The sequence below is a fragment of the Gnatocerus cornutus genome, chromosome 2, assembly GCF_029298725.1.
Source record: "Gnatocerus cornutus isolate USDA-ARS CGAHR chromosome 2, icGnaCorn1.1, whole genome shotgun sequence".
NCBI lineage: Eukaryota > Metazoa > Arthropoda > Insecta > Coleoptera > Tenebrionidae > Gnatocerus > Gnatocerus cornutus.
The window spans coordinates 8,501,723-8,523,233 of NC_142234.1; the positions used below are offsets into that span (position 1 = coordinate 8,501,723).

General features: G+C 38.8%; 2 protein-coding genes across 7 annotated transcripts in view; both read right to left on the reverse strand.

The window, feature by feature from the left end:
* The window catches only part of Lar (tyrosine-protein phosphatase Lar), a 144,641-nt gene that overhangs the window by 95,258 nt on the left and 27,872 nt on the right, over positions 1-21,511 (reverse strand). The window lies entirely within an intron of this gene.
* On the reverse strand, positions 10,861-18,324 carry LOC148178640 (uncharacterized). The gene is made up of 2 exons (XM_088029408.1): positions 18,088-18,324; positions 10,861-13,290 (listed from the first exon to the last, which is right to left on the reverse strand). The coding sequence occupies exon 2, from the start codon at positions 13,261-13,263 to the stop codon at positions 11,266-11,268; it is 1,998 nt and encodes a 665-aa protein (XP_087885534.1). The 5' UTR covers positions 13,264-13,290; positions 18,088-18,324; the 3' UTR covers positions 10,861-11,265.

Consider the following 21,511-nt stretch of genomic DNA (forward strand, 5'->3'; position numbering starts at 1 on the left):
AGAGGAATAATCGCTTTGTGCGCTCCGTAACAGTTTAAACATTTACGAGGCGTAAAGCTCAAAGAAAAGCGAGCAATTTTCCGAGACTCGAATGACGCACAAACAATAACCGGGGAATTATAAAGAAAAAATTCTAATTTCTTAAGTCCCGAACGGAATTCACGTCTTTGGTCGACTCCACGCGCTTTCCGAAACATAAACATCAAGAACATTGTGTATTATTATTAGCTCTTAAAGGTCTTAAAAGCTCTTTTTCCTTTACTGCACGGTATTGTTTTAAAAGATTAGGATTGTTTTAACAGCGGCGTTGAGTTGCTCAACACATGTTCTTGTCACATCTCCTTTTCTTCTCGTTAACACGAGCCATTTATAAAAGTAGTGAACAGAAAACTAAGAGCATTTCGAAACAAGATTATAACGAAAATTAATAGGTACCGTTACCGCATTTGCAACTTGACTACAGAATAATGAAAAAACTTTAACGCCGTAAAAATTTCAACGGCAATAACTAAAGGAAACAAGAACAATATTCTGAATTTATACCGCAAGTTGGGAAGTCGACGGCGGCCAGTTGGCGGACAAAATAATTAACCGCTTTATATTAAAATTGCTTTTTAATCCGAGGCTATAAATTAAAGATTGTATTCAAATTAAAGCAAATATTAAATTATCCACGTTTCTTTCATTATTCTCTCGTGAAAATTTTAAGCCGCCAACGTTGTATCACTGGGACAAATCTAATTTAATCAAGAGACGTACTTACTAACTTGCCTTAATTGATTCGAGCAGCAATTGGTGTTTCCAATTTTAAAAAAGCGCGTCAAGACAACCAACGTCTACCTAATTCCATTTTCATCTTTGTAATGAACACATTAAGAAGTGCACAACCATCAGCAAACACATAAAAATAAATGAAATACTTAATAACAAAAGCAGCAATTATATGGCGCACAATACTAGCACTATTGTAACTACACCACCACATGTTTCCAGTGTGAACCGTCTGGGAGAAAACTACTAACAAAGATTTCTTGCAAGAGTTCAATTACAAAGTAACCTATTTATTCAACCCACATCTTTTTATGTCAAAACTTCATGGATTTTATATTTAGCAAAAACAAGTTTCAACTTTAACTCTAAAAATTCATACTCTTTCTATGTAGCAAAAAGCTTTCTTCAGCTTTCTCAAGCGTTATTACTACTTTTTTCCAATCATTTTCTACTGTAACTCGTGTCTAAAATCGAAATTAAAGAAGATTCTTTTAAGTCATTCTAATTAAAGTAAATAAATACCTAACGAACGTGGTCGCAGTTCAAACGCAAAAAGCCAAATGTTTGTTTGAACTCAAAATAAAATAGCAGCTATATTTGTTTAAAAACGAGTTTTTTTCTAATTACTTTTTTTCATAAAGCAGGATATAATTCATTTAGCAATATTCTGTTTGTTCAATTGAAAAAATGTTGAAATTTAAAATAAAGTAATTTAATTATTCCTATAACAACTAAACTCTGTTAAGTTTTAAATGTCTTTATTTACAAGGAATATAATTATTACAGTAAATTGCCTTTGGGGTCAGGACCGCTAGCCGGTGCTCTGTCTCCGCAGGAGTCTTTCTCGCTTGTTCTTTTGGGATTGGGACCGCTGCCGGTGCACCGCTCTCAAAGAAAAGTCTTATTGAAAGATCAAGAAACAAGTGCTCGTTGTTGGTGGCGGTGCATCTTATAGAGGGTTGCGGGTGACCGTTACAATACAGCGCTGAGCTGGACCAATGAATCGTGAGGGTGGTGGAGTGGGGTCTTTGGCCGTTATGTCCGAGAAGGCGACGGTGGTGCCTAGGCAGAGGGTGGGGCGGAGCGCATTGACACTATTTTCGTTACAATCTCCCCCTCAGGCCCATGAAGACGACTCGGCTAGTGGGCCTGAATCTTGCATGGTCGACCTCGTTTTCGTAGGGGAGCGATGGGGTTGGTCGCTGCGTCTAGAGGTCCTCTAAATGGTATTAGATCGGATGCGTGGTATACTCCCAACACCAGGTCTGGTTGCGAGGGACTGGCAACTTCAAAGCTAGTGGCTCCTTTCTGTTGGAGGATTACATAGGGGCCATCTTGCTTAGGGGCAAACTTCGAGGTGTAACCTTTGGAGGCGTTGCTGAGTGGATGGGTTTTTAATGTCATCAACCACTTAAGAGGTTGGTGGTCAGTGATGACAATAGTGGATGATTCTTCAAGATATCCACGAAACTTTCTCACAGCCCAAACGATGGCGAGGGCTTCTCTTTCAGTAGTAGAATAGTTTTTCTCTGGGGTGGTTAAGAGTCGGCTTGCATATTCGAGCGGTTTCTCTTCAGGACCCTCCCCCTGGAGGAGCGCCGCACCGATGGCGTAAGAACTAGCATCAGTCCTTAGTATGAATGGAATGTTTGGATCTGCTTGTCTTAAGATAGGGGCGGCGACAAGATGACTCTTCAGTTGTTCAAATGCTTCCTGGTGAGTTGGACCCCATTCCCAAAGGGCATTCTTTTTTAGTAGGGTGCACAGAGGTTTCGAAATAGCCGCGAAACCGTTGATGAAGCGTCTAAACCAGGAGCAAGTTTGTAAGAACGACTGTAGTTGTTTTACGTTCTTTGGAGAAGGTATTTGTGTGACGGCGCGGACTTTTTCGGAATTTGTTGCGATGCCGGCCGGTGATATTATATGGCCGAGGTACTGCACTTCTTGGCATCCAAACTTGCATTTAGCTCGGTTGATTCGTAATCGGAATTCACGCATTCGCTCGAATACCAACCGCAAATGTTGTAGATGGGTGTCTTTATCAGGCGAGATGACGACCCAGTCGTCCAGGTATGCAAGTAGAGAGAGCTCTGGGAGTCCAGTGCGAAATCGATCCATTAGTCTTTGGAATGATGCGGGCGCGTTTCGTAGCCCAAACGGAAGTCGCAAGAATCGAAAGAGGCCGAAGGGACATATAAAGGCTGTCTTATCTCGATCTTCCGGTCGCACCTGGATTTGCCAGTATCCGGCCTGGAGGTCAAGTGTGCTTATACACCCAATTTGCCCAACTGACTGCAGAAGGTCGTCTAATCGTGGCAAGGGGTACGCATCTGGCTGCGTGATAGCGTTGAGTCGACGGTAGTCGATGCATGGTCGAACGGTGCCATTGGGTTTGGGTACCAGCACTACGGGTGCTGACCATGCGCTATCGCATTCTTCAATGACCTGGGCTCGCAGCATCTTCTCGATCTCTGCTTGAAGTAGTTCTCGTTTGGCGGCCGTAAGTCGGTATGGGGGTACCGAAATTGGTGCATGACTGCCGGTTTCAATTTTGTGTTCAGCATATGGAGTTGGAGGTCCATTTTCTTTGAAGACGTCTGCGTACTCGTCGATAGTCTCGTTGAATATGTTGCGATCTTTGCCTTGGTACATCGTGCCTTCTTCGGGTCGTAAGTGCAACGATGAGATAAATATTTTGCGTGGGCCGCCGGGGAAAAGATCCATTTGCGGCATCTCTTCATAAGCGTCGGCGATGGCGACGTTAGCGTCTCCCCACATAAATTGATCTGCGTGCCGAGCTTGATACACGTTCCATACCCCGTGTGGAGTAATAATACCGGTCTGTTGTATCTGTGGGACAGGTGGTGCCGGACCATACCCTTCGTAGATGTCATCATCTTCCATGGGTTCGATCATTGCGTCCAAATTCATTTCTTGGAACACCGCTTGGACCTGTTCTTTCGTGGGCGTCTTATGTTTGTCCATATCTACAAACGGATGGCGCCAATCGGGACGATCCCGGAAGTAGAAATATTTGCCACACAGGTCAGGGACCACCTGGGCGTCTTCCAAGAAGTCTGCTCCCAGCAGAGTACGTGTGTTGTTGTTGGTTGACAGGACTATGAAAGTGGTTTTCACAATCCTGCCCATGACCGCGACGTTAGTGGTTATAGAAGGAACCACCAGGTGCCGAGTTGTACCATCAGCGAGGGTAGCTAGCACGGGTTCTGTCTTGGCCGTGTGCCCCGTTTTCAGCAGGTGGTGGTACAGTGACGCGCTGGCTACACTGTTGCAGGCGGCGGTATCTAGGTAACCGGTTCCCTCTGAGCCGGCGATGTTGACTTGGATCGCTGGACGCGACCGTGGTATCAGTGTGGTCGCTTCCACGGCACAGAATGCCATGGGTTCTGTACTCGGCCCATTTGATGTTGGCTTGGGGTTGCAGTTAGGGCAGTTGCGTCGGAACACCCCAGGACGATTGCAACCGTAACATTTAATTCCCTGAGCCGGGTTCTGTGGGGTGGAGCTCGATGAAGGTGGCATTTCTTGCTTTTTCTTACGGCATTCTTGCTCTTGATGACCGAAACATCGACAGTAGTCGCATTTCGGTCTGGAAGCGCGAGTACCGTGTTCAGTCTTTTTGTGGCCTGCAGGTTCGACTACCGTCTTCTTACTTCCCTTCCTTTCTTGTTCGCCGTCTTCAACAGCGCGAGCTTTGTTTAGGAGATCAGCAAAGCTCGTAACGCTGGTGCGCGTGACACGGTCACGAATTTTGTGACGGAGGAGGCCATAAAGAATGTCTATCTGCCATTCTTCATCCAACTCTCTAGACATTCTGGACATCTTCTCCCGCTGGATGGTGACGTATCTATCTGTTGTCATGTCATCTGGTTGGGGTTGGTTGAAGATATCGACGAAGAGGCGATGATTCGGAACCGTTGGTGCGAAGGCACCCCGTATTAGCTTTACGGTTTCCTCCCAGGTTGTGGCGTTTGCCTTTACGCCGTTCCACCACTGCAGAGCTTCTCCCCTGAGAAGCAGTGGTAGCGTTTCGATGGCATCTGCATCAGCGATCTTCTCCACCTTTTTGTAGAGAGTCGAAGCGATGATGAATTCATCGACAACCGCGGCGTTTCTGGTACCGTCGAAGCGTGCCGAGCACTGGCTAAAATGCTTGGACACCTGGACCTGCGGTGCTTCAGGTGCTTGTGGAGTCGTTCTTCGCAGGTGGTCGATCAGTTGCTGAAACTGCTCATTCGACATCTGCAGTGCCATGTCGGGGTTCAAGCGAAGACTTCTTCGAACTGTAATCGGCGTCGTGGGCGCAATATTGAAATCTCTTGGCGGGATTCGGGCCGCTACGTTGGGCGTCAGTTATAACAACTAAACTCTGTTAAGTTTTAAATGTCTTTATTTACAAGGAATATAATTATTACAGTAAATTGCCTTTGGGGTCAGGACCGCTAGCCGGTGCTCTGTCTCCGCAGGAGTCTTTCTCGCTTGTTCTTTTGGGATTGGGACCGCTGCCGGTGCACCGCTCTCAAAGAAAAGTCTTATTGAAAGATCAAGAAACAAGTGCTCGTTGTTGGTGGCGGTGCATCTTATAGAGGGTTGCGGGTGACCGTTACAATACAGCGCTGAGCTGGACCAATGAATCGTGAGGGTGGTGGAGTGGGGTCTTTGGCCGTTATGTCCGAGAAGGCGACGGTGGTGCCTAGGCAGAGGGTGGGGCGGAGCGCATTGACACTATTTTCGTTACATTCCTGTATTAATTGTTATTCATCACTTACTTGGTAAAAATGAATACTGTTTTCTCATTATCATAAAAAAAACAAAACAAAATTTAAACAAAACAGTCGATAGGTATAGATAGATTTGATTAATGTAGGTTTTTTTCAAATTTGTAACAATAATACAGCTTTGATTTATCCGCGAACCAAATATCTGACAACGACATGGAATTAATTAATCATAACTGTTCGTGTTAGACGTAGACAAGAATTCAATCACGGATAATCGAATCGAAAAATAGTTATTTACAGTACAATCGTCAAAAAGACCTCAGAGCGAAAAGACCGGTAATGCGTTGCCGGAGAGCTGCAGTGCGCGACCTTTTGCTATCAGCTTTTCGCGAGATACTGTTAATAATGTGTAAGTCAAAACTGGTATATTTAAAGTGTTAAAGTATTAAATAGAAATTATCAAGCTATGCCTTTAGGAATAGGTATCATAATTTTATATCAATAATAATTCATCTTATATTCATGTATTTTATAATTACAATTTACACTTAGCCGCTCTATACTCTTGAAAAAATATTACACTTCCTTGATCAAAAGCTTTAACTGTCATTTTCGATGACAGAAGTATAAAAAATAAATTTCGATAATGCCTAATTATTTCCAACACTAATAAACAGTGTCGGATCAATCTTAGTCTTTCCCACTACCCTTCAATTTCTCCCCGTTAACTCTGACATAATCATATCAGACATCTTCGCCGCCGTTTCTTTCATTTTCTTCCAGTCTAATAACAAGACGCAAAAAGAATATTGACAATAATGAGTCTCGAACACTATTATTCCGTACGTGAAGATTATTGCACTTATCGTAACGAAATCTCCGTGTTAAATTGCTCCGAGTTATTTTAGTCAAGTTGTAATTGGATTTCGCAGAAGCGCCGCGACGGCGGCAGTGGTGGTGGCGGCGTGCGCGCGGAAATTTATTTTCAAAGAATCAACTTGACTATATTTTGCGGTTTTAGCTTCCCATCTGATAAAATTCTTCCGAGTGACTTAACTTCAGCAATAACAAACTTTACTCGTCGTCCCGCAGAACACAAATTATAATATTTTGATGGAATAAAAGCAAATTAAAAGTTTCACGAGGCAGACACCGGCTAATTACACGACCAACACACGCGGAATGGGGAGGATGATCCCGTCCTTTTTTAAACAGAACGTTGTCTTTGTTGAGGCAGCATGGTAGAGCAGTGTTGCCATTACAGAAAAAAAAAACTGGAGTTCAAGAAACTTGAATCTGAAGCTGAGAGTTTACCAAATTAAAGTAGAAATTTTAATATTATGTCCTTTAAGCAATTTCAGTTTCAATCCAAAAACACGAAACAAAAATTACCCCTTGACCTATAAAACGGAAAGAAAGTGGAAATGAGAAGCAAAGCTCAAAACTAGATCGAGCATTTTTCATCCTGTTAGCTTTTCTTAATTATTTTCTCTTTTTTGTGCTCTCGCCCTAAAGCGACATAAAAGGAAAAGCTGTCACCGAAAAAGCTTTATCCGGACATCAGGTGGCATCCGTGACAACTTCCAAGACTTGCGGTAAAAGCATCGTTACTAAATAATGAGCAGCTAACTCTGTTATTTACATTTCCTTAATGTAGGTGATCCTGTAAATTTTTACGCTCGAGCTTTATCTTCGCAAACATTATTTAAACGGCGCCTTTCGTGACTGTGAGAGGTCGCGATCCTTGACCCGAAACCCTTCATCAGGAAAGACGATGATGTTGGAATTTCGTCGCCCCTTTTCTCCATCAAAATACATAAAATAACAATAAAACGAAATGACAGACAATAAAATTTCGATATTTAGCCATCGGTTGCGTCGCTAAATGCGATCACGATTAATTTTTCATCGAACCCAATAACTCGAAAAAAGTTTTCTCAGTTGTGATTGCCTCGTTTCGGGATCAAAGAACGTGCCTTCAACGAACTGTTTGAATGGAAATAATCTACGATGAATTTTAAGTGTATTCGGAACTTTGCCGCCAAGTTTAAGACGCACTTTTTCCGGCAAACTTTGTTTGACTTCATGTTAGTGTATTTATAAATGCGTCGGTCAATACTTTTTGCGTTAAATACTACAGCGCCCAATTAAATATACAGTACCAAGGCCTTTTTATAGATACGGAATATATCGACATGCTATACGATGAGGGTGTAATTCGAGTCAAGCAGCGTGTTTTAATATTCATTGTTTTTAGCACGTCAGCGGAATATTTTAGTTCAACGAAATTAGTTCCAGATTCGAGAATTAAAATTTACGTTTTTTCACCGGTATCGCTAGGGATTAGAATAACATTTGCTCTAATTGCTAAATCCATTATGTTACCAAAATATAAACTAAACTAAAAAAATACGCCATTTGTAAATGTTACTTGAAGATTTCACAAATCCTGCAATTGAAAATTCTAATATTTCCAAACGCAAATGGGGCGAAATCAAAAAAAAATTCAACAGTTCGACGGTAGTTATGTGAACCCAAATTCCAAGTTTCCTTTTTGGGCAAACCTCAGCAAGTATTTTCGAATTAAGTAAGATTCGTGATCATCACCGTAGCAACCAGCACGTAAGAAGCTCGCAAAGAGCAACCACTCCTTAACTTTCCGTGGAGAGATGATGGAATGTCGGTGGTGAGAGGTGACAATAATGCCTGAAACGTTGGCAATGAATTATGCAATGAATAAGCTTTGCTAATCTGTGGCTGGAGCTCGGCTCCAGACTTTAGTGCTCCCGAGGGCAGAGGGACGTGCCATCGTTGCCTACGTTTCATCCTCTAACGTCACGACGCCCACACAGTATTTTCACAGTATTAACAAAAATCAACTATTTTACATTAAGCAGCACGGAACTTCGTGCAAAATTATGCAAATGATAGTGAGGTGACGGTAGTGTGTTTGTGGAAATTCAAAATGCAAACCCAAGAAAAATTTACTGGTAAAGGGAAGTCCGACGATGGCGGGAAGGCTGCCCCGCGTGTAATGTGATTGAGATAAGTGAGAGGTTATGGTAATTCCAGGTAGTAACTTTGAGAGGTAACGCCAATAAAGTTCAACATATCATATCAATGGGCCACAAATCTCGCGATTACGTTCCGATCAAGTCGAGTCGCGGATTTTATTGCTTATTTATTCACGAACCTGTATCGGAAGCTTGAGATCGCATACATCCCAAATTTACGACCCATCGAAAATAAATCTCCCCTTTTTGAATAATAATTAGAACGTGACAGACAACTTCTCATAAGTGATGAAGCGAAAACTTAAATAAAGAACGACCAGCTGAAAGCGGCAAAAATTGGTCAGCTATAGAGATGCAAAAAAGATTTGTCGTGCACTACTACCGCAGCGTCGACTAATTAGGACGTCAGCGCTTAAACTGCAAATGCTCAAATCGAGAACTTGTATTGACTGATTCTCGCCATTTTAATAAAACATGAAGCTAAATTTACCCGAAAAGCCGACATCACTGTATGAATTATTTAATGCACTGGACTGGGATGCAACCAAAAAAGCGACACGTTTCCGCTTTACCGAAAATGGAAAAGTTTAGCCAGGCTGTGAGCTAAATTCCCAAGGTTGGGACCAAAGTGCCTCATTTCAGTGGTAAAAATCAAATTAGTGCATTTCCTCCAAAGAATTAAATTTCAAGTTCGCTAAAAATAAGAACGCTAAAAATAAAAATCAGAAAATTCGTAAAATTGATTGTTTTATCATGATGTCATCACGTCAAATTTCAAATGGTTTGTTATAGGGAAAAATGAAGTTTCTCAGGAAGGCATAAACTAATTTCGTTAAAAAGAAGTGAGTGTAAAGCGTCTGGAATCAACAACGTAACTTTGCGTTGTCACATGGATGGTATGAAAAATCGCCCCCGGTCGCCGATAAAACGTCGCCATGTTGATATCGGAAACCTTCTCGTAATAAATTCTTTGTCACGAAGAACTACCCCCTGAGCGAATTTAGTTGGGAGGGAATAAATTACTACACGGCACTACATGGCTCCATTTGGCAAATAGCTTCGGTGTGAAATTAGCATTTCAAAAGAGCCGATATGAGACTTGTTGCACCTTTGTTTCTTTACATAAGTTTCCGCAACATTCGCTCATGTTGACGTTTTCCATTGTTTGGTGCACGTTCTGATTTCACATTCCGTTTGGATAATCCGTGGATTCTCAGGACGAACCCTACAAAATTCATTACGTTTTGATCTATTTATATGTCTGTGTGCCAGACCTAGTTTCTCTTCCACACCTCTCTCATATAAAATTCCGAACATACCGGAGACGTAACAGATAAATTCCGAGATGCACCGCATCCGCAGAACGAAATTAAAACGTACCCTTTCGCCGGCGTATCGTTCAGACTTATCTCCGGAATACTAATAATACTAATTTAATGAGGCAATTTCGCTCCGGAAAAACCCGGAGTAATTAATGTCGAGACTATGTACGAGTGTAACAACATCATAGACAGCGATGGAAGCGAAGAAGCTGCACCCTGCAGCCTCAATTAAGACATATCATTTATATAAAACGCTCGGGACGCCGCCAGCTTTTTATTTGGCAACACTGCTGTTTACAGCTGCGCCAGTAACAAATGTCCGGAATTACCGTACGTGGCGCTTGTGACCGCAGATCGGAGCAGTAATTTCGTTTTTGTTGCCAGATTTAATGCTGTCATATCGCGCGGGGAATTACAGAGGTTCAACTCTTCATCGTTCTGCCATCGCCGACCGAGACTTCGACGAGCAAATTAAAAACGCCCAATGTTGCGCATAAATTCGGCCCACAGTCGGCATTTGGGTCGTTTCATTCAATTACGGGCAAGAGGCAAGATGACTTGATTATTTCTCCGTATTTGTCATGCTAATCAAAAGTTTGTACATTTTAATTGGTCCAGTCGAACATACCGAACCTAAGTACACATCCGGACCCGGAAGTCTTCGATAATTGGAACGTGGTCTGAATCAGGACAATTCCGGTCGCTTTTTTCTTCCCGGACGAGTTAAGGAAAAGGATCCCGTCAAAACATAATCCGGTCTGCAATACGGTGACGTTGAAGGTTTCAACTTCAATTTCCGAGCTTTTATTTGTGGAAGGAATTAAATTTTATCCTGTTTATGAGTTGACGGGTTTCCGTGCTTCCCGAGAAAGAAGAAAATTAGCATTGCTGGCTGCTTTGTAATTAAATTACACCGATACAAAATTATAAACTTTTGTTATGGGACCTTCTTGGGACTTGTCGTCGTCAAAAAGGGAAATCAGTGATGGGCACTCACAGAGACACTCAATGTACTTAATTAAAATGTATATTCGACAAAAATACGTTTACAGGGTAACCGCAACGTACGATGGTAAAAACGGAATTGAATTATAACAGGGTGGTGGTGGTTTTATATGAGTTCTAACAGATAAAAATGGGTTAAAGACCAAATGTCTAATGGGGGTCGCATCCGGATCAAAGATCAAATACATAATTTCTATTAGAAATACAAATTAAGAATATCTACCCGGATCAAAGGGCAGACGTTTATATTAGGGTAGTATCAGGAGCAAAGGTTAAGCTTAGTTATCAGAGATAAACCTACCACCCACTATACTTTAAGTAATATGAATAAAAATTAATTACAAATACATGAAATATTATTAGTGATTATAACACTCTTCCTCCCTAAGAGTTTTGATATACCTACAAAATTTACAATTTAGATAAACTACTATTTCTTGATCGCAAATTATAAGGATTACTAATAACAGGAGTTTGTTCATTGTTTTCTTCCATTGGAACCGCTGGACTTGTAGTTGTTTCGAAACGTTCTCCAGTGTGGACAGACAGTGCAATGGAGTCACGTCTATTTCGAGGTACCCAAAAGTTGGACAGAAGTTTTCCAGAACATTTCTTTGGGAGAAACCGTCCGACACAAGGAATCCAGGTGCAATCGCAGCAGTATCTCGATATGCAGCAGCAGATAGAGAATATGACAACGAGAACGAAAACCACTGCGATCGAGAATCCGAAAAAGTTGAAATAATGATGATTGCCAAAGGAGTTGTTCATCTCGGTTTCCAGGACGTCGTCGAACTTTTGAAGTTTGAGGTTCGCATGCCGAAGTTCGTCCAAATTATTGCTGTCGATGTGAATAGGATCCATTTGCGAAGCTACCAAAATCTTCTGATTTTCTACACAGCAATCGTCGGAATTGATGTCGACATGTGGAATGTAGTTCGTGAAGTTGTGGGAAATATTGGATGAAGCAACCAAGTTTGTAGTCATCGTGTAGCAGTGACAGTGAGGTGCCAATTCCAAAATTCCAACATCTTTGAACGTAATTTCGATGGCGTTTTCGAAATCAGAGTCGCATGAGATCGTAGCTGGTGTTGCATGGCTCATAGCATATAACCATTGATTACTGGATAATTGATGCCAAACTTCGATGTTTGCTTTGATGGTTCTTGTCATACAATCTTCAGGTATGGACTGGACATCTTCAACTCTAAGTTTCACTTCGCAGATTGGTTGTTGTGACGTTAGACGTATGACAGGTCTTGGACAAAGATATTCGGAATTCAGCAGTTCCAAGCATACAGAGAGATCTTCCAACTGTCCGTAGTGCGTCCTTGTAATGCTCATCATTAGGAAGGAAAAACTAGGATTGATATAGGAATAGACAGTCGAATGATTTGATGGTGAAGGGAGAGGAATTAATTTATATAAAAAGTATCTAATGTTATCTATTAAAGGAATTCTGATAACATAAATTAGAACATCATTATCATAAATTACTGAAATTTTACTTAATGCAAAATAATTGTGAATTTTAAATTCTTGATCTAGAGGAATTGGAAGTTGAGTATTCGATTTAAGTTTGATGTTACTTAGTTCATTCTTAAAATCGGTCGGAGTGACAATGAATGGATGTAGAATATTTTGCTTTGCAAATAATATTGAAGATATTATTGTGTCGCATTCTTCATTTAGCTCGACAATTAGTTCTTCCAATAAAGTTAGATGATTAAGAACAGCTTGAGCTGATACGATATTGTTAATATTTTCCGATACTGATTTACTAAACGAGTTGAATTTATTAATGTTATCATTGAGCTTATTTTCATTTGATTTAAGAGACTGAACAGAGCTGTTATAATTTACTATGGCAGAAGTCAAAACATGAACCTGTTGTCGCATTAAATTTATTGTTTCGCGATGCTTGTCCTGTAAAGCCGTAATGGATTCTGAATAGAATTTTGCATCATTTGCGTCTGGTGTGCCAAACAGCCATTTCATACCGGTAGATATACCGTCAATGAGACCTCGACGCTTACGTGTGACTTTAAGTGTGTGGTCAGTTAAATGCAAAATAGTTTCGAATTTCTTGTAAACCTGGGAAATTTGAATTTTTAAAAAGGCTAAAGATTTTCTACATGTAATCCTTTGTCCATTATGGTTTTCGCACCGGTCGCATAAATCTAGACTATCAACATAAACTTTTTCAATTAAAGTAAGCTTTTCATGTGAAAATGTGAGATTTGTATAAGACAATAACGATAGAAAGCTGTTATATGTTTTGACATGTCCCAAGTTTTGGTAATATATTCCGGCATTTTTAGGAAGCTGCGTGACTTTATGGGAATTAAGACAAAAAATAGATATTGGAAAATGGTTAAAAAGGATAATGATGATGAGATATTTGAGCATATTAGTACTGGTTGTTTTGTTCCTAATCTGAAACAAATGGTTTCAATAGATTTTTGTGATATGTTTTCCGTTGTTTCTTAATAATTACGACGACTGTTTGGTTTGGATTAATTTTTTCTATTTTATAGGGACCTTTATAAGTCGGTGATAGTTTTTTACTATATCCTGGCTTATTTGCTCTATCTTGGATAAGTACCAAATCATCTTTCTTAAAATTATAGTCGTGCGAATTTCTGTCATATCTAATTTTGGATTTTTCTTTGCTTTTTCCTGAATTTTCGCGGGCAATTTCGAATGTTTTGTTTAGTCGGAGTTTTAATTGTTGATGGTAGTCATCATAACTATATCTGAATTCTGGTGAAGAAGTTACTGTTTGTGGTAAAATAGCTTTTATTTCCGAAAACTAGCTCAAAGGGAGTAAATTTAGTTGTTGTGTGAATTGATGTGTTATACGAAAACATGGCACTTGATACAAACTTATCCCAATCGGTTTGTGTTTTGTTAATAAAGTGTTTGAGGTAATCTTTAAGTGTGGAATGTGAACGTTCTAAAGCTCCATTGCTTTGTGGATGATATGGTGAAGTAGTAATGTGACGGATCTTGAAAAGTTTATTAACTTCTTTAATCAAATTAGAGGTAAAATCAGTGGAGTTATCGGTTACAATCGATTTAGGTATGCCGAAAATCATGATGAATTCGCATAATTTTTCAGCAATCTGCTGAGCTTCATGATTTGGAATTGGATATGCGTATGAAAATTTTGTTAAATCGTCTTGAAGAGTTAGGATGAATCGATTATTACTTTCGGTGATAGGTAATGGACCTACGATATCGAGAAATAATTTTTCAAATGGTTGAGTTGCGGTGAAAGTTATTTCCATCGGTGCTTTAAGAGGGTGACGATTTGTTTTGTTTAACTGACAATCTTTACAACTTTTTATAAATTTTCGTATGTCCTTTTTCATGTTTTTCCATTTGTATATTTCTTTGATTATCTGATACGTTTTGAAAAATCCCCGATGTCCTGCGATGGCAGTACAATGATTTTCTTTCAAAATGTTGTTAATTTCTTCTTCGTCTTTTGGCTCTAATTTGCAACGGTCAGTTATGGAAACTTCAACATCAGTCTGATTGAAAATATAATGAATCATTTCGTGTATTAAATCTATTTTAAATTTCTTATTTAGTAATCGTGGATTTTCAATGAAAATTTTTCTTAAGTTAGCTTCCCGAATTTTCTTTCTCAAATTGAGCAAACTATAAAAGACATCTTTATAGGATGGTACGTCAAAGTGGTTAAGATGTGATATCATTAAAAATGTAGTTTGTTGCGTCTGATCATTCTTCAAAGTTATTGTATCATAACTGTCGATTTCGTGAGGAATTAAGTTTAAATCATAACGTTCAGAGATTGAATTAAAATATTTGTTATTTTGATTAAGGTCTTTTGAAATGAAGAAAGCGTTTGGAAATTTGGAAAATGGTTTTTCGCGAATGTGATTGATTTCGATTAAATCTTGATTTTGATAATGAAAACGAATAAAATCATCATATGATTCGTTGTTTATCATCATTATGGGGTTTCTTGAAAGAGCGTCAGCATTTGAATTTATACGACCCGGTTTGTAATGAATTTCGTAGTCGTATTCCTCTAATTTTAAGCGCCAACGTATGAGTCGCGAAGACGGATCTTTACAATTGAATAACCAAGTTAATGGTCGATGATCAGTGATGATTACAAATTTTTGGCCATAGAGGTATGGTCGAAAGTGTTTTGTAGCCCAAACAATCGCAAGTAATTCTTTTTCTGTTGTACTGTAGTTAGTTTCAGCCTTATTGAGTGTACGAGACGCGAATGAGATTGGTAAGTCTTTACCTAGCTCACCTTGTGATAAAACAGCGCCTATCGCGTAATTTGAAGCGTCCGTAGTTAAAATAAAAGGTTTCGTGTAATCAGGATATTGCAAAATTGGTTCATTTATTAAGGCATTTTTGAAATGCTGGAAAGCGTTTTCTTGTTCTGTATTCCAAACAAATTTTACACCCTTTTTTAACAAAGTTGTTAATGGTTTTGCAATAGACGAAAAGTCTTTAACAAATTTTCTATAATATCCCATTAAACCGAGAAATTGTTTAATCGATTTTTGATCGACAGGTGTAGGATAGTCGACAATTGCACGAATCTTTTCAGGATTTGGTTTTACGCCATTATCAGTAATAACATGACCCAAATATGAGATTTCCTTATGTAAAAATTCGCATTTGTCGGGTTGTAATTTTAAATTGTTTGTTCTTAACCGTTCGAAAACGTTTTGCAATTTGTCGTTATGTTCCTGTAATGAAGAGGCATATATTATGATGTCGTCTAAATATGTGAAGCATTGACTTCCTTCAAGACCAGTTAATACTGATTTCATTAATCTACTAAAAGTTGCAGGTGCATTTTTTAGTCCGAAAGGCATGCGAAGATATTCGTAATGCCCATTAGGTGTTGAAAAAGCTGTTTTATTGACGTCTTCAGGTCTTACTAATATTTGATTAAATCCCATTGCTAAGTCCAGAGTAGTGAAATATTTACTATGTCCCAACTGATCCAAAATATGGTCTATATTTGGAATTGGAAAGGAATCGCCTACTGTGAAATTATTAAGTTGACGATAATCTGTTACAATGCGCCATTTACGTTTACCTGAAGTGTCTGTTCTAGTTTTAGGCACAACCCAAAGTGGGCTGTTGTATGGACTCTTTGATGGTCTGATTATATTGTCTTTTAGCATTTGATTTATCTGATTTTCAACTTCGATTTCGTGAACTTTTGGATAACGATAGATTTTGGATGAAATCGGTTTTACATTTGTTGTTATTATTTCGTGTTGAACCGTTTCCGTATGCGTTAAATTATCACCCGGAAGATAAAAGATATCGTCATATGATTTACAGAGATCCATGAGTGTAGATTTCTCTTCTGGATTTAAATGTTCCAATCGTAAATTGGTTTGTAATAGATCCGATCTATTTTTTAAATTTTGGCTTTTGTTTACAGAGTCTTTGTTTATCGTGAAACATGCATGACTGTCGAATTCCTCTAATACTAAGTCGATTTTCTCGATTTTGATTATTTTATTAGAAGAATTAAGAATTGTGGTTAATGCTTTTCCGTTTTCATTAACTTTCAGAATTGCCTTAGCAAGATAGACATCGTCAAGAATTTTGATTTCAGGAGTTAGACCTTCTGAAATATTTTTATTTAGAATGTTAGCTTCAACTATTGTCTCAGAACGAGGTGGAAGATAATAGCAGTTATTGTTGACATTTGAATTAAAACTGAGTTTTAAAGGAAATGGCAGATCTTTAAGTTTTAATTCAGATTTTTCGTAATTGATTTCGGCTTTTTGTTGAGTTAGTAGAAAATCGTTGCCAATTAAACCGTCGAATGGAATATTCGTATTGTCTTTAACAATGTAAAATTTAATCGTTATCTTGTGATTAAAGAAATTTAAATCTAAAGATACGCTACCGACTGTGTCAACTAAACCGTTTGCACTCAAACCGTTCAGCGAAACTTTATCTTGAGGATTATAAAAAACACCTTTTAGTTTTCGTAATTTATCCACTTTAATTAGACTTACACTTGCCCCTGTGTCTACAAGAAATTTGAAATCCAAATTCTGGTGATTAACCGATAAATAACAGGCACTATCATTATGAGATAAAAAGACGTTTTCTATTTTTAGTTTATGATTATTGGGGTTCTCGACTCGATTATTTTTAGACTCATGATGATTATTATTATTATTAATAATGCATTTACAAACATTTAGATTTTCGTTTTGACTTCTTGCCGATTTAAGATTTAGAGTAAGTCCACAGGTACGGCAGTTACCTGGGACTGTACGGAGTTTAAATGTACATCGGCTTGGGAAGTTGTAGTTTGATTTTGTCGTTTTTTTGTTATTGTTATATTCGCGTTTTCGACATTCGTGAATCAAATGTCCAGATTTTTTGCAATAATTACATGTTTTATTTTGATTTGAATTTTGATTGCTCGCGCTGGATGCGTTTTGATTATTGAAATTCACGTTATTATCGTTGCCCTTTTTTCTCGTTCGACAATCTTTAAGTAAATGACCAGGTTTTTTGCAGAAGTTACAAATTTTTACAGAGTTAAAATTGTTAATTTTTCGAACTTGCAAATGTTTTTCTTCTAATAAAGCTTCCGAAAGTGCAGATGCTAATGTAGATGGTTTACTACGACGAAGAGCTGTAGAGATTTCGTCTGATGAATGAAGAATGAATCGTTGTAAAGCCATCTCGCGAATTGAATCTAATCTACCTTGTAAATTTATATCACCTCTATGTTTAAGAGAAATTGCATTTAAAACACGAGTTCGAATCTGGTCTAACCTAGTGTGAAATGAATGTACTGATTCCGTTCTGTTTTGTCTAATATTATTTAAATCTTCAAGCAACTGAGTTAAGTCTCTATTATCAGAAAAAGCTTCGGTTAAAACATTTTTTAAGTCATCCCAATTAGTAAATTCTTTTTCCTGAATTTGAGCTCTAGCTGATCCCTTTAGTTTTGACACAATATAAACAAGCATTAAACTTTTTTGTGTACCTTCACACAACTTATAAGCGTTCTCACAGTTTTGAAGAAACTCATAAAAATCTCGTCGATCTCCCGAAAATGAATCAGGTATTAAAGACCTTATATCAGAGAAATTATGGACTGGAGTTGCTGGAGTTGTTGGAGTTTCAGGCATGATTATAACAAGCAATAACAAGTAGCACAAAAAACAGCAAGAAAAATAAATCTCTGCTTACCGCGAAAGAATCCTGCGTTTTCTTTGGAATGTTGATCCCGATGGTTTCAATCTTCCAATGCTCCCAATCGAATGCTTCTAATCTTCCAATTAAATGTTCCCAATCCCACTTCTGACACCAATTTTTTGTTATGGGACCTTCTTGGGACTTGTCGTCGTCAAAAAGGGAAATCAGTGATGGGCACTCACAGAGACACTCAATGTACTTAATTAAAATGTATATTCGACAAAAATACGTTTACAGGGTAACCGCAACGTACGATGGTAAAAACGGAATTGAATTATAACAGGGTGGTGGTGGTTTTATATGAGTTCTAACAGATAAAAATGGGTTAAAGACCAAATGTCTAATGGGGGTCGCATCCGGATCAAAGATCAAATACATAATTTCTATTAGAAATACAAATTAAGAATATCTACCCGGATCAAAGGGCAGACGTTTATATTAGGGTAGTATCAGGAGCAAAGGTTAAGCTTAGTTATCAGAGATAAACCTACCACCCACTATACTTTAAGTAATATGAATAAAAATTAATTACAAATACATGAAATATTATTAGTGATTATAACACTTTATAAGGTCTTTTATATTCTTCGCCTCCTTATTTGTTCCGTTCCGACACGTCCCGTCGTGCGCTCAGATAATAAACGTACGGGAGTTAAGGGGAATGAAAAGCTTCTATATGAGTCAAAAAGGTGCGAGGTAATTGCGAAACCTTGTTTTATACTTGGCCGTACTCGTTCATAACCGGAGTCAGGTTTAATCCGTGACTTGCCCCGCTAATACTGGTGTAGCTTTATGACATACTGGCCGCTTTATTGCTATTTTTAAAATAATTGCTCGTTTACGTCGAACTGGAAACCGTTTAATACCGGAATTCAATTTAAAGATTAAGTTTATGGCGTCTGTCGACGGGAAACGTGCACTTTTTCAACTTGTACACTTGTCGCGTCGACCAAAAAATTCGGACCTTCATAAAAGCGGTTTTTATCGTCGACGTCAAACCGAACTCGACTTGCCAATTTTTAATATCTTTGAACGGAAGTTTTTCTAACACCGTAAAACTGAGAAAGGGTGAAAAGCATTTCACCTCAAATACCTAGACATTTTAAATGCAGACCAGGAACAAGAACAAAAACTCTTCTGAGCGATACAAAAATCCATAATTTTATTAAACAATATGCCTACCCAAAGCATTTAAAATCAACAAAGTAACTTCTCCTTGTCACGAAAGCTAGCTAAAAAATAGCCCCGGGTGACCAATAAACCTACGATTTTAGGGCAAATCGCTACAACTAACTATGAAATAAATTTACAAACATAATTTATTATCAACTCAGTATATAAAATAAACTAGAGTAAATAACCTACATTTAATATTATAGGTTTTAAATTTCATTCTTAACACAATATGAGACCCATATCGCGGCCCCATGCGTGTAATGTTCCACAAAATAGCTGATATGAGGTTACCAAAATGTGCCCATTTAAGCAAATTAAGCCCGCCGTCCACGTTATCAACCCCGATCTGCCGTTCCATTATTGCGCTTGTGATTTTTTCCTCCTATTCTTTTCGTTCCTTTGGCCGGCAATTTTAAAACAATGCCCCATAATCGACTAGGCAATTAACGTCTCCCTTGACAAAGCGTAAGGCGTGTATGTGCCTGTGCGTAGGTTTGTAGGGGTGGTTGGGGGAGGAACAGGACCCAAACAAATGGCACTTGTCGAGTCCGTATCGCCAGGTATAAATTACAGGATGCCCGCCCCAAGCAACATGCAACACGTCCGAGATCATTCCGAATATGCTTTTTCGCCGTCGAAAGGGTGTCCACCTCCCCGTAAAACTCACCCCACTTTCGTGTCCGGAGCCAATTACTAGATCGGCGACTAGATTCTTGCCGTCGGACGGAAAATGTAAATCGAGAGAATGCAAATAAAATTATATTGGGTTTAAATATCGGCGAAAGGGCTTAGATCGCATTTGCCACGGAGGCGGAATTATCCTGGAAATTATCTAAATTACAGGTGGACGACGACCAGGTCTTGGTGCTTTTGGTAAATTGAAACGTTGCCGGTGGTAATTTAGCAGAACGTAATCGGACCTCGAGAACGCTTATCTTTAACACAACACCTGCTTTGTTCGTATAATGGACGTTGTTATCGAATTTAGTCGTAGAACACATTATCAAAGATTAACTTTTCTTTATCTGGGAGCTTCAGCGAACAAATTGAAACGAGCGAAAAAGTCCCGAAACATCGGATCAAATTCACGACATATGGAGCAGAAAGGCGTCTAGTTTAACTTGGAAATTGCAAATCAACTTGGTCGAGGCACACGAGAAGATAAATCTGGAAGATTCATAGACGAAACTTCCAGTAATGTAAAAACAGCCCCAAACGTGGGTAAAAAATCAATGCTTTTAATCGGAAACAAACTGCAGACGTCAAACTTACAGCAAACTCTAGCACCAATGAAAAGTAAGGAAATTGCAGAGCGTAAAACGATGAGATGAGAGTAGCAAAGTGAGATAACCCCAAGTCTATCAAACGTGTTAAAATATTGGAATTTTGCCCTGTTGAAGTGCACCAAAGTAATGACACACCAGACTATGGGTGTGGCTATTTAACTCAGAGAGTGGGGATTACTAGTGCTTGTATTTCAAGATGCAGTGAACTTTGTTGTCTATAAAATTAATAGTATGTACTAAATTAAACACAAAGAAAGAGACAACACAAAGAAAAAATTCATTGTGATGCCAAAAACAAAAAAGACCATGTAAAATAAAAATGAATGTTCTCCTAAAATAGCTTCTTTCTAAACCAAACATCAATCAAACTCATCGACACTTTCGTGTTCTTACATATTTAATAAGTGCTTTTGAAGCTCGTTCGTGACTGAAATAATCTATTTTAAATAATTTGAATGATGCCAAACTAAGCCATCAAAAAAGCGCCTGAAGGCAAACAGGTGTTAAAATGAAGGCGAAGGAATAACTCGTCATTATCCGCCAGAATAAATTTCGAAATCAGAACAATAACATTCGCCTCCGCGAAAACTGTCACAGCACATTCCGCAACCCGCCATGCGTGAAAGCACTCCATCGCCCATAAACTTTCAGCAACACACGCTATATATAATTACGCGAGTTGGCAGCCCTGTTCTGCTTTATTCATTTCCTTTTCGTCCGTTTACTTTGTAGCCGTAATGCGATGTTAGTGTTTCATCAGGATAATGCGCTTGTGTTTATTAGTTCAAATACGGCTAATAGAAGCAATTCTGTTGGTACTCATAATGTAATCCCGGCAATCAAGAGGAAAAGAGAATTTCTGGGTAAAAAATGACAAAACGAAAAGCCTTCCACCTTGTTATGGACGCGTTAATTTACGGTCGCCGCTGAGTATAACGACACGGCCTCAATTATTT